Source organism: Hemitrygon akajei, chromosome 13, assembly GCF_048418815.1.
Source record: "Hemitrygon akajei chromosome 13, sHemAka1.3, whole genome shotgun sequence".
In the NCBI taxonomy this organism is placed as follows: Eukaryota; Metazoa; Chordata; class Chondrichthyes; order Myliobatiformes; family Dasyatidae; genus Hemitrygon; species Hemitrygon akajei.
In genome coordinates, this window is record NC_133136.1 from 82,251,897 (window position 1) to 82,265,682 (window position 13,786).

The 13,786-nt window shown below is 39.7% G+C and overlaps 1 protein-coding gene across 3 annotated transcripts in view; it reads right to left on the reverse strand.

Moving 5' to 3' along the window:
- Positions 1 to 13,786, reverse strand: part of LOC140738015 (cytoplasmic polyadenylation element-binding protein 2-like) — a 117,393-nt gene that overhangs the window by 17,153 nt on the left and 86,454 nt on the right. Inside the window, exon 5 of one of the 3 annotated variants that reach the window (XM_073064984.1) lies at positions 8,918 to 8,941. The exons of the other annotated variants lie outside the window; for them this stretch is intronic. Within the exon in view, the coding sequence (XP_072921085.1) occupies positions 8,918 to 8,941 (24 nt within the window). The remainder of the gene's footprint in view (positions 1 to 8,917; positions 8,942 to 13,786) is intronic. 3 annotated transcript variants of the gene reach the window in all.

Below are 13,786 nucleotides of genomic sequence, written 5' to 3' on the forward strand. Positions count from 1 at the left end.
CAGATTTGGATCATCTGAAAAATGTAAATACCCATGTATGGATGCTGTTTATTGACTATTGCTCAGCATTTAACACCATCTTTCCTACAGATCTGATTGAAAAGCTACAGAACCTAGGCTCCTGTATCTTCCTCTGTCACTAGATCCTCGATATCCTAACCCGAAGACAACAATCTGTGCAGAGTAGAAAAAACATATCCACCTCCGTGACAATCAACACTGGTGAACCACAAGGATGTGTGTTTAGCCCATTGCTCTACTCTCTCTGCACATATGACTGTGGTCAGGCATGGCTCAAATGCCATCTATAAATTTGCTGATGATACAGCCATTGCTGGCAGAATTTCAGATGGTGACGAAAGGGTAACAAGGAGCGAGAGATACCAGTTAGCAGTGGTGTCGCAGCAACATCATGCACTCAATGCCAGCAAGACCAAAGAGTTGATTGTGGACTTCAGGAAGGGCAAGACCAGGGAACACAAACCAATCCTCACAGAGGGATCAGAAGTGGAGAGAGTGAGAAATTTCATATTCCTGTGTGTCAATATCTCTGACCCACATGGACACAGCATTTTGTTGCAGCTACGAAGAAGCCAGGACAGTGGCTATATTTCATTAGGAGTTTGAGGAGATTTAGCCTGTCAACTAAAACACACCAAAGCTTCTACAAATGTACTGTGCAATGCATTCTGACTGGTTGCAATCATCAGCTGGTATTGGTGGGGGGGGGGGGGGGGGGGAAGGTGCTTCTGCACAAGACCAAAATAATTTGTAGAAAGTTATAAAATTAGTCAGCTGTACCATGAGTACTAGACACCATAGTATCCAAGATATCTTTAAGAAGCAGAGCCTTAGGAAGACTCCATTCATGCTTAAGGATTCCCACCACCCAGGACGTGCCCTCTTCATATTGTTACTGACAAGGAGGTATGGAAACTTGAAGAATCAGGAACAGCTTCTTCCCCTCTGCCATCTGATTTCTAAATGGACATTGAATCCATGAAAACTACACCTTACTACTTTTTTATTTCTTTTGTTTTTGCAATATTAATTTTAACTTAACTATTTAATAGACATATATACTGAATGTAACTCAGTTTTTTATCTATACTTATGACATATTTCATTGACCTGCTGTAAAATTAACACATTTCAAGACATATGCCAGTGATATTAAATCTGATTCAGATTATTTTAAAAATTGATGGCAATAGATTACTTCTCAAATCAAGTGATACCGGTCGAGTACCCCTTATCCAAAATGCTTGGGGTCAGAAGTATTTGGGATTTCGGAATACATAGTGAGGTAGCGTGGCACCAGCAGGTGTTTTTGACTCTGCATTTATGTGCTACCTGTGAAAAGCAGTCTTTGTCTTACACTTGCTCATCACACACATGAACTTAACAGTAAAAAATATTACATACCATTAATAAAATGAAAAATAAGGAATACAGGATAACAAAAGCATCATTGCAGCATCGGGATAATACCTGAAACAGCTGTTGCACAACAAAACGGCAGACTTTTCAGTCTCCACCTATGATGCCATGTTTTGATTAAAAGATTACTGTAACTTGTATATGTAGTTTATGTTTTATGTAAGCTATAAAACCAATCAGCATCATAAACTTGTTCTGGTGTTAGATTTTCATCAGTGATGATCGTGGGAAACTCAATGAATTTCTGCATTGTGATCAACAGATGCTTAATCTTTAAAATTTCTAAATCCTTAAAAAAAAAATCAATGCCATGCTTTTCTTAAATATCTGCAATCAGCCTGCTGAATATTCACAAATACTTTCAATTTTCTGTTTGTCGTGATAGATCCTTGCCTGTTTCACGATCAGCATACCATTAATTGGCACTCCAACACTGACGAATCCAGTCTTTCAATATTTCATCATGATCTTCATTTTCACTTATGCAGTGTCTTTCTACTTTACATTAACTTCTGTTCATTACATATGTGACGTCACTTCTCGGAACTCTTTGTAATGTACAGAGACCTGTGCATCGTTTAGGAACCTTCCCAGCGCCTTGTGGAATTTTCCATTTGTGAGCACTCAAAAAATTGCACATTTCAAAAGTTTTTGGATAAGGGGTATTCAATCTGTACTAAAATAACAGAACGTTTGCTTTCCAATATAATTGCTCATAAGGTAGAATACTACAAATAATGAAGTTAATGCCAAAAGGGCAATGTAACAATTGTGTTGGTGCAGGATCCCAAGAGGGAGAATTTCTAGAATATCTACAAGGTAGCTTTTAGAGCTGCTCATGGGTTGAGCCCACTAAGGCATCAGCTATTCTGGATTGGATGTTGTGCAGTGAACCAGAATTGATTAGAAAGCTTAAAGTAAAAAGAACCCTTCACGGCCAATGATCATAATATGATTGAATTCACCCTGAAATTTGAGGAGAGGCTAAAGTCAGATGTATCACTATTACGGTGAAGTAAAGGAAATTAGAGGCTTGAGAGAGGAGCTGGTCAGAACTGATTAGAAAAGAACACTGGCAGGGATGACGGCAGAGCAGCAATGACGGGAATTTCTGGAAGCAATTCGGAAGGCACAGGATATATATACTGTAGCCTCAAGATGAAATGACACAACCATAGCTAACAAGAAATCAAAGCCACTATAAAAGCCAAAGACATGGCAATAATTAGTGGCAAGTTAAAGGATTGGTAAGTTTTTAAAAACCAACAGAAGGCAGCTAGAAGGCATGAAGGTCAAGATGGAATACGAAAGTAAGTCTAATAATAATAGATACCAAAAGCTTCTTCAGACACAAAGTGCAAAAGAGAGGTGAGAATGGATATCAGACTGCAGGAAAATGAAGCTAGAGAGGTAGTAATGGGTGACAATGAAACGGCAGATGAACTCAATAAGTACTTTGCATCAGTTTTCACCGTGGAAGACACTAGCAGTATAGTGGAGGTCCCAGGCATCAGGAAGTGTGTGAAATTACCATTATGAGGCAGAAGGTTCCTGGGAAACTGGAAGGTCTTAAATTAAGTTACCTGACCAGATGGTGTACACCCCAGGGTTCCCAAAGAGGTGGCTGAAGAGATTGTGGAGGTATCGGTAATGATCTTTTCAAGAATCACTAGATTCTGAAACAGTTAGGAAAAACTGGAAAATTGCACATGTCACTCCACTCTTCAAGGGAGACAGGCAGAAGAAAGGAAATTATAGGCCAGTTAGTCTGACCTCAGTAGTTGGAAAGATGTTGGAGTCAATTGTTAAGGATGTGGTCTTGTGGTACTTGGAAGCACATGATAAAATAAGCCCTAGTCAGTATTTTGAAGAAATTACAAGCAGAATAGACAAAGGAGAATCGGTTCATGTTGTTCATGTTAGGTACTTGGGTTTTCAGAAGGCCTTTGACAAGGTGCCACATATGAGGCTGTTTAACAAGTTACAAACCCATGGAATTACAGGAAAGATACTAGCATAGATAGAACATTGGCTGATTAGCAGGAGGCAAAGAGTGGGAATAAAAGGAGCTTTTTCTGGTTGGCTGTAAGTGACTCGTGGTGTTACACAGGGATCTGTGTTGGGACTGATTCTTTTTAAGTTATATGTGAATAATTTGGATGGCGGAATTGATGACTTTGTTGCAAAGTTTGCAGATGATACGAAGATAGGTGGAGGTACAGGCAGCTTTGAAGAAGCAGAGTGGCTACAGAAGGACTTAGATTAGGAGAATGTGCAAAGAAGTGGCAGAAGATTTCCCTAGGGTACTAAAGGAGGTGGCTCTGGAAATTGCAAATGCATTGGTAATCATTTTCCAATGTTCCTTAGATTCAGGATCAGTTCCTGAGGATTGGAGAATGGCTAATGTTATCCCACTTTTTAAGAAAGGAGGGAGGGAGAAAACAGAGAACTATCGACCTGTCAGCCTGACATCGGTGGTGGGAAAGATGCTAGAGTCCATTATTAAGGATGAAATAGTGGCATACCTAGATAGCAGTGATAGGATTGGGCCAAGCTAGCATGGATTTACCAAGGGTAAATCATGCTTGACTGATCTGTTGGAGTTTTTCGAGGATGTAACCAGGAAGTTAGACGGGGGAGATCCAGTGGATGTAGCGTACCTCGATTTTCAGAAGGCATTTGATAAGGCCCTACATAGAAGATTGGTGGGTAAAATCAAAGCTCAGGGCATCGGGTGGAAGGCATTGACATGGATAGAAAACTGGTGGCAGATAGAAAGCAAAGGGTAGCGATGAATGGGTATTTCTCAGAATGGCAGGTGGTGACTAGTGGGGTGCCACAGGGCTCGGTATTGGGACCACAGCTGTTTACCATTTATGTTAACGATTTGGATGAAGGCATAGAAAATAACATCAGCAAATTTGCTGATGATACTAAGCTGGGTGGCAGTGTGACATGTGATGAGGATGTTAGGAGAATTCAGGGTGACTTGGATAGGCTGGGTGAGTGGGCAGATACTTAGCAGATGGGGCTTAATGTGAATAAGTGTGAGGTTATCCACTTTGGGAGTAAGAACAGGAAGGCAGATTATTATCTGAACGGTATAGAGTTGGGTAAGGGAGTAATACAAAGAGATCTCGGAGTCCTTGTTCATCAGTCACTGAAGGTGAATGAGCAAGTGCAGCAGGCAGTGAAGAAGGCTAATGGAATGTTGGCCTTTATTACAAAGGGAATTGAGTACAAGAGCAAGGAAATCCTCTTGCATTTGTACAGAGCCCTGGTGAGACCACACCTGGAGTATTGTGTACAGTTTTGGTCTCCAGGGTTAAGGAAGGATATCCTGGCTGTAGAGGAAGTGCAGCGTAGATTCAAGAGGTTAATTCCTGGGATGTCTGGACTGTCTTACGCAGAGAGGTTAGAGAGATTGGGCTTGTACACGCTGGAATTAAGGAGATTGAGAGGGGATCTGATTGAAACATATTAGATTATTAAGGGATTGGACAAGATAGAGGCAGGAAATATGTTCCAGATGCTGGGAGAGTCCAGTACCAGAGGGCATGGTTTGAGAATAAGGGGTAGGTCATTTAGGACAGAGTTAAGGAAAAACTTCTTCTCCCAGAGAGTTGTGGGGGTCTGGAATGCACTGCCTCGGAAGGTAGTGGAGGCCAATTCTCTGGATGCTCTCAAGAAGGAGCTAGATAGGTATCTTATGGATAGGGGAACCAAGGGATATGGGGATAAGGCAGGAACCGGGCATTGATAAGGAATTGATCAGCCATGATCTCAAAATGGCGGTGCAGGCTCAAAGGGCTGAATGGTCTACTTCTGCACCTATTGTCTATAATAGTGTCAGAAAGTGAATGCTCATGTACTTTGGTGGAAGAAACAGAAGGGTTGACTATTTTCTAAATGGAGACAAAATACAAAAATGTGAGGTCGAAAGGGACTTGGGAGTCCTTGCTCAGGATTCCTTAAAAATTAATTTGCAGTTTTGAGTCTGTGGTGGGGAAGGCAAATACGATGTTAGCATTCATTTCAAGAGGACAAGAATATAAGAGCAAGGATGTAACATTGAGACTTTATAAAGCACCGGTGAGGCCTCACTAGCAGTATTGTGAGCAGTTTTGGACCCCTTATCTTGGAAAGAACATGCTGAAATTGGACAGGGTTCAAAGGAGGTTCAAGAGGATGATTCCAGGATTGAACAGCTTGTCATATAAAGGGTGCTTGATGGTTCTGGGACTGTATTCATTAGAATTCAGGAGAATGAGGGATGACCTAATTGAAACCTATTGGATGGTAAAAGGCCTTGATAGAGTGGATGTGGAGAGGATATTTCCTGCGGTGGAAGAGTAAGACCAGAGGACACAGCTTCAGAATAGAGGGGCGTCCTTTTAGAATAGAAATGAGAAGGAATTTCTTTAGTCAGACAAAATGGTGAATCTGTGGAATTCATTACCACAGGCAGCTGTGCAAGCCAAGTCTTTATGTATTTTTAAGGCAGAGGCTGATAGATTTTTGATTGGTCAGGGGAGGAAGGGATACAGGTGGGGGGGGGGGTCAGGAGATTGGGGCTGAGAGGAAAATTGGATCAACCATGATGAAATGGTGGAGCAGACGATGGATGAAATGGTCTATTTCTGGTCTTAAATTCACTACATGCATTAAATTGGGGCAACAAAATGATTTTAAAAAAAGTACGTAAATGAAGCCAATCTCTTGCACACATTGTTGCTATTTGTGTATGAAATAAATCCACCCCGCCACCAAATCCTTCCTCATCTGAAGCACGTCTCCATTCTTGCTGAATTTAAAATAATGCATAGTACTTGATGAGCAAACACGAGGAAATCTGCATATGCCGGAAATTCAAACAACACACACAAAATGCTGGTGGGACACAGCAGGCCAGGCAGCATCTATAAGGAGAAGCGCTGTCGACGTTTCGGGCTGAGACCCTTCGTCAGGACTAACTGAAAGGAAAGATAGTAAGAGATCTCTTAACAGGACAAAAACTAGGGAATCATTACAGGGAACATGTCTCTGACACTGGTTTAATAACCCTTTAGTAAAGTTGGAGGAATTTACAAACTAAGCAAGTTTCATCACACGCATTTAAGAAGGCAGCATCTATCATTAAGGACCTTCACCATTCAGACATGCCATCTTCTCATTATTACCATCAGGAAGGTGGTATAGGAGTCTGAAGACACACACATTTGGAACAGCTTTTCCTCCTCTGCCATTAGATTTCTGAATGGTCCACAAACCCATGAATACTACCTCATTATTTTACTCACTTTTTGCATTATTTTGTTGCATTTCTTTTTGTAACTTATACTAGTTTTTTTTAAAAAATGCATTGTGCTGTACTGCTGCCAAACAAAAAAATTCACAACAAATGTTAGTGATTATAAACTTGATTCTGATACCGATAGTCTTTACTCTTCAGTATTTTACTGGAGACAGACTAAGTGTCAGAAGCATACAAGACCAGGGTTCATTATTGCCCGGAAGACCATAAATGTTATGCCAAGTCTTAGATTTTGATCTACAAACACCTCTTTGCTTAATCAACCAGAAGCTATCCGTATTACACAAATCACCTCAGGTTTGGTTGCTTCAGCTGATGTACATAAGCACAGACAAAATTTGCCTATATTACCTGAGCTAGGAAGGAAAAAGTAAAACCAGTAAGTTTTCCAGCAGAAAATGAGAATTTGCGAGGATACAATTAGGTTAGTTGAGGCATCCCCTTAGGCTGCTTGCACTCAAATGTTTACACACATAAAATGTCACTTCAGCAAGACATTTGTCAGTTGCCTGAACATAATAACAGCATACCTCTAGTGAGAATGAACATCTTCAGACAGAGGAGTAGGGTGAAAAGGAAGAATTCTAGCCTAAGACTTTTTTTAAAAGCTCATTTTGAACCTTGGGCAACAGATCAAAGATGCCTTTGAAATAAACAGTCTTGAGTATAATAAAGCCTTCTTCTCTCGACTGAACAACGTGAAATTCAAAAAATGTTAATGAAGAATTCACTGAGAAAAATGTGGCGATCAGCTGATTTGTTGATGACAGGCCTAATATCTGTTATAAGAACTGAAGGAATAGAAACAGTATTAAACCTTATATCTTTTTTGTATCTGTTCTGCCATTCAATAGGAATCATGACTGTATTATCTTTTTCCCTCATTAACCAATAGCCTTGAAACTAATATCTAACAATACATATGCTCAAACTATGTTTTAAATTCTTATCTTCAGGCAAGTCATCGATTTCTTTAGATCATTCAGTATTGCGGACAAGGGTTAGAGATGAGAACGAGCACAGTCCTACTCTAACCAATGCCATTTGGTCTATAAAGAAACCCTGCTGACGATGGCCTAAGCTGTCCCATAATTTATGGAATAAAAATAGGAACTTTAAGCTCTGCTTCAGAGAAATTACTGGACAAGTTCAGGTTAAAGTATACAAATGAATAAATCAGAGAACTACTTTAATGCTACATTCATACAACCTTCATTAACATACAAAATCCCAGATAAGCATTTTTACATCAAAATTATTAATGATTCCTTGTAGCATTATACAGCTTTATAATCATGCAACTACAGTAGAAGATCTTCAATCCAAATGCATTCAAACCCAGATGATTGCTGAATAAAACTGATGATAAAAATGTTCAAGCATTTCCATGCACTGCTTTTTAAAAACCAAGGAAGTTGTGCTTGATACCCAAGGGGAGTAAGACAAGATCTGTAGACAGACCACAGAGATGCATGTATAGTAATTGCAAAATGAAAATCTCACTTAAATTCATAATACAGATGAAATGAGCTTCTTCTATTACTGTAGGCACATTCTTAAAGGAAATTAAAGAGAATGACTATTCTTGTGTGTGTATAGACAGCAGTCATACAGAGATACAAGCTGCTGATGATATCCAAGAGCGTCACCATCACACACTGCAGAAAGCACTGGCTGCACTTTGGAGGTAAAATAAAAAGGGCTTGGATTCTAAAGAACTGATCACTGATTAGTTTAATAATGATATTATAAAGATGACACTGTGGCATGGAAAAATTTGGGGCCAGAGTCTGCCAGATGAAGAGATTGATTCCTTGGTTTTGACCCATCAGAAGGTACTAATGACAACTGTAGTAGTGCGGAATCACAGGAGAAAAATCAGTATGAAATTAGTGATAAAACTGGGAGATTTGAACATTGGATTAGGGAGAAGAGCTTCAGCACCAAACAAAATTATACATATTTATTACATTCCAAGAGAAAAAAAAAATCAAATGAGTAGAGATCTTCAACTGTAGTTATTTTCTATTTAACTAAAGTCTATTAAGAAATCAACACCCAATCCATGATTCAATTAATTGTCAAAAATAAATAATAGTTATTCAAGTGTAGTGATTCATTTAAAAGAAACAATCTAGACAGCACTAAAAACCAAATCTTTACCTCGTCTTCTCCCATAACTTCTTGCTGCATGCAAAGGATAAATAGAATTTGTATCAAATGTCAATGTGGACTTAAAGTTCACAGAGTGTAAGCCAAGTAAAATCAAAACCTTTACAACAAAGCTACTGAAACATCTTAATGAATCCACATCCCTTTGTACAGTACATAATTATCAATTCCTAAATTTTAAAAGTACAAGTTTTCTTCACACTAAAGACAAAATGATGAACCGATCTGTCAAATCACTACTGATTAAAAGTTAAACTCAAACTCTGCATTCAAAAATGTTTTAAGTATACTACTGAATAAATATTAAGCAAATCAACTGCTTAGTAACTAATTGGCACTGCATGTTTCATCTTAAATATTTGACAATATGACATTTTACTGCTAATTGAATGAACTTGTACTTATTCAGGCTTAACACAATGTTCATATAAATACATTTAATTTCTTAGGGGAAAGAAAGGTTAAAGCTTCATGCGTTTTTAAAACATTTTGAATGGGCGGAGAGTAAATGAGACTGCAGAATTCTGAGGATGCAGGTGAAGGGTAGCAGAGCAATGTGTCTGCAAGAAGTGGATTTGTCATTCAAATAGTCTAATTAGACTCCCTGATTTCATTCTTGCATTCTCATTTTAACTATAGAAACTGGAGATCCAAGGCTTTAGAAAACTGACAGCTGAAAGGAGACTGGAATGGCCTAGTTCATAAAGTTCACATTTATACACAGTTTATGCACTAGATAAGGAGTAATTCCTCCATCAATTTAAAAAACCATTACCCTTCCAGCTCCATCACAGTCTGTTTCAGTATGCAATCCACCCATCACCATCTGCCTTACCACAACACTCACCATCCCCTCAACATGGACACAACCTTCACCAATCTCCTCTCACTTAACATTCAGAACCCCCCCCCCCCCCAGATTTACCATATAGACTGCTTGCAGGAAGAAAAGAAACATAGCCATGCTGTTACATTTTGCAGGGCTTTGGGAATCCTTCCACGGATTTTCCACATTTCTGAACAATCTACTCCTTACTTCATTCACAATGAATTCCTAAGTCATACTCCCTGCCCTTCGATTTTAAAATACCTTTAAAAATTACATGACAATGTGAGAAATTGAGTTAGCTCCATAAGTAAAAATACAGCTATAGAAAAATATATTTCACTCAAGACAAAACACTGCTTGCCTTAAATAACTAATTAAAATGACCACTTTGATCCAAGATTAAGTTTGGTACTGTGCCTTCCCCAAAAGGTCCAAGCTAGCAGCTTCTTTCCCCCTTCTGTATGGTGTCCATGTCAGCTGCCCAACACAATTTCCAATAGTAACAATCGATTGCTACAGTACGAAAAAGTGGTTGAGTCAGATTCAATGAATTATATACAAGTGGAGTACATTTTAGTTGGAATTGCAATTATTTTAATATTCCCAGCACCTGCTGTTTAAGCTAACCCCATATTCCATTGAAATGCTATACTATACACTAACAAATCATTCACACATATTTTTAAAGTTTTTAACTGAGAGCCACAGAGACATTTTTTAAACTCACAAATCCTCTGCTCCCCACTATTCTAAACCTACACCCCAGCTCAACTTATGTATCTCAGAGCTTTGGTTACTTGGAATTCTACACAGTTGCTCGTGTCTCCTGTATAGCTGCCTAGTCCCGTTATTCTAGGCATGGTTACCCACTCTTACTGTAGGAATTGCTGCAGAACTCAATACTAGGTAGCCACGAAAAGCTGGAGGACAATGGTAGCAGAATTAGTTCCTACTAATTCACACTGATTCATGGCCTGGCATATTGCTCATTTCTGTCATTTATCATTTAATCAGATTCAGTGAGTATTGAAGAGTTTACCAGAAGAACACCAGATGCATCTAAAGTAAAAATAAATGAGATGCCAAGCTGGTGGGAATGATAACACCGGACAACACATACATACAATCCAATGGATTCTGTACTCCCTAGATTTAGCTAGGCTATCACACAAACAACAGATTAAATCAAACTTGTATGGAATATCAGAACAAATAGTAAGAATTTCAATAATGACAGGAAAAAGGCATCTAATGGAGGTGTGTGGGCCCTCTAGAGAACTACTGGTGAATTTAATGAGACAAAGAAATGACAAATATGTTAAATTAATTTTTTCATTATTCTTCATTGTGTATGATTCTACAATTATCTCAAGATAACCACAGAACCATAGAACACTACAGCACAGAAATCAGGCCATTCAGCCCTTCTAGTCTGTGCTGAAACTTTATTCCACTAGTCCCATTGACCTGTACCCAGTCCATAACCCTCCAGACTGCTCCCATCCATGTATCTATCCAATTTATTCTTAAAACTTAAGAGTGAACCTGCATTTACCACGTCAGATGGCAGCTTGTTCCACACTCTCTGAGTGAAGTTCCCCCTAAACCTTTTCCTTTTCACCCTAAAGCCATGTTCTCTCGTATTTATCTCTTCTAAGTGGAAAGAGCCTACTCGTATTTACTCTGTCTATACCCCTCAGAATTTTGTAAACCTCTATCAAATCTTCCCTCATTCTTCTACGCTCCAAGGAATAAAGTCCTAACCTGTTCAATCTTTCCCTGTAACTCAACTTCTGAAGACACGGCAACATCCTAGTGAATCTTCTCTGCACTCTTTCAATCTTATGGATATCCTTCCTATAGTTAGGTAACCAGAACTACACATAATACTCCAAATTTGGCCTCACCAATGTCTTATACAACCTCACCATAACATCACAATTCCTACAAGGGGTGATTGATAAGTTTGTGGCCTAAGGTAGAAGGAGATGAGTTATACAGCTCTCGTTACATGTACACGCAGTTCAACTCTTTGAGTGCTTATGCAGAAAGTTTGAAGTTAATAACTCATCTCTTTCTACTTTAGGCCAAAACTGACTCCTTCTACTTAGACCACAAACTTATCAATCACCCCTCGTATACTCAATACTTTGATTTATGAATGCCAGAAGCCTTCTTTACAACCCTGTCTACCTGTGACGCCACTTTCAGGAAATTATGTATCTGAACTCCCAGATCCCTTTGTTCCTCTGCACTCTTCAGTGCCCTACCATTTACTGTGTATGTCCTACCTTGATTTGTCCTTCCAAAATGCAACACCTCACACTTGTCTGCATTAAATTCCATCTGCCAATTTCTGGCCCATTTTTCCAGTTGGTCCAGATCCCTCTGCAAGCTTTGAAAGCCTTCCTCGCTGTCTACAACACCTCCAATCTTAGTGTCATCAGCAAACTTGCTGATCCAATTTACCACATTATCATCTAGATCATTGATATATTTGCAAGTAATGGGGAGGAACTTGTAAAAATCCCACTCATAAGGGACAGAGAAGCTCACAGGTCTAAAGATGGACAAATTGCCAGAACCTGACTGCCTACTCCCAAGGGATTTAAGGTGGTGATATAGATAGTTACATTGGTTAAAAAATGTTCAAAACTAGCTAAGTTCTAAGAGAACATCAGAAGATTTGGAAAATAGCCAATGTAACTCTACTGTTAAAAAGGAAGGAAGATAGAAGGTGGAGAGTCATAGGCCAGTTAAGTTAACATCTGCTGCTGGCAAGATGCTGTCATGTAGGAAATCTGAATAAAATCAAACCGTGTCAACGTGGCTTAATGAGATGAAAATCATGTTTGAAAAATTTGTTCAAAACCCTTGAAGTGGTGAAAAGCTGAGCTGATAGATAGGAACTAGAAGATAGAAACATAGAAAACCTACAGCACAATACAGGCCTTTCAGCCCACAAAGCTGTGTCGAACGTGTCCCAACCTTAGAAATTACCTACAGTTACCCATAGCCATCTATTTTTCTAAGCTCCACGTACCTATCCAAAAGTCTCTTAAAAGACTCTATCGTATCCACCTCCACCACCGTTGCTGGCAACCCATTCCATGCACTCACCACTCTCTGAGTAAAAAACTTACCCCTGACATCTCCTCTGTACCTACTCCCTAGCACCTTAAACCTGTGTCCACTTATGGCAACCATTTCAGCCCTGTGGAAACACTTCTGACTATCCACACGATTAATGCCTCTCATCGTCTTATACACCTCTCATCCTCCATCACTCCAAGGAGAAAAGGCTGAGTTCACTCAATTTATTCTCATAAGGCACGTTCTCCAATCCAGGCAATATTCTTGTAAATCTCCTCTGCACCCTTCCTGTAGTGAGGAGACCAGAACTGAGCACAGTACTCCAAGTGGGGTCTGAGCAGGGTCCTATATAGCTGCAACGTTCCCTCTCGGCTCCTAAATTCAATTCCACAATTGATGAAGGCCAATGTACTGTACACCTTCTTAACCACAGAGTCAACCTGCGCAGCTGCTTTGAGCATCCTATGGACTCGGTCTCCAAGAAACCTCTGATCCTCCACATTGCCAAGAGTCTTACCATTAATACTATATTCTGCCATCACATTTAACCTACCAAAATGAACCACTTCACACTTACCTGGGTTGAACTCCATCTGCGACTTCTCAGCCAGTTTTGGATCCTATCAATGTCCCGCTGTAACCTCTGACAGCCCTCCACACTATCCACAGCACCTCCAACATTTGTGTAATCAGCAAACTTACTAACCCATCCCTCCACTTCCTCATCAGGGTCATTTATAAAAATCACAAAGAGTAAGGATCCCAGAACAGATCCCTGAGGGACTCCACTGGTCACTGACCTCCATGCAGAATATGACCCTTCTACAACCACTCTTTGCCTTCTGTGGGCAAGCCACTTCTGGATCTACAAAGCAATGTCCCCTTGGATCCCATGCCTCCTTACTTTCTCAATAAGCCTTGCATGGGGTACCTTACCA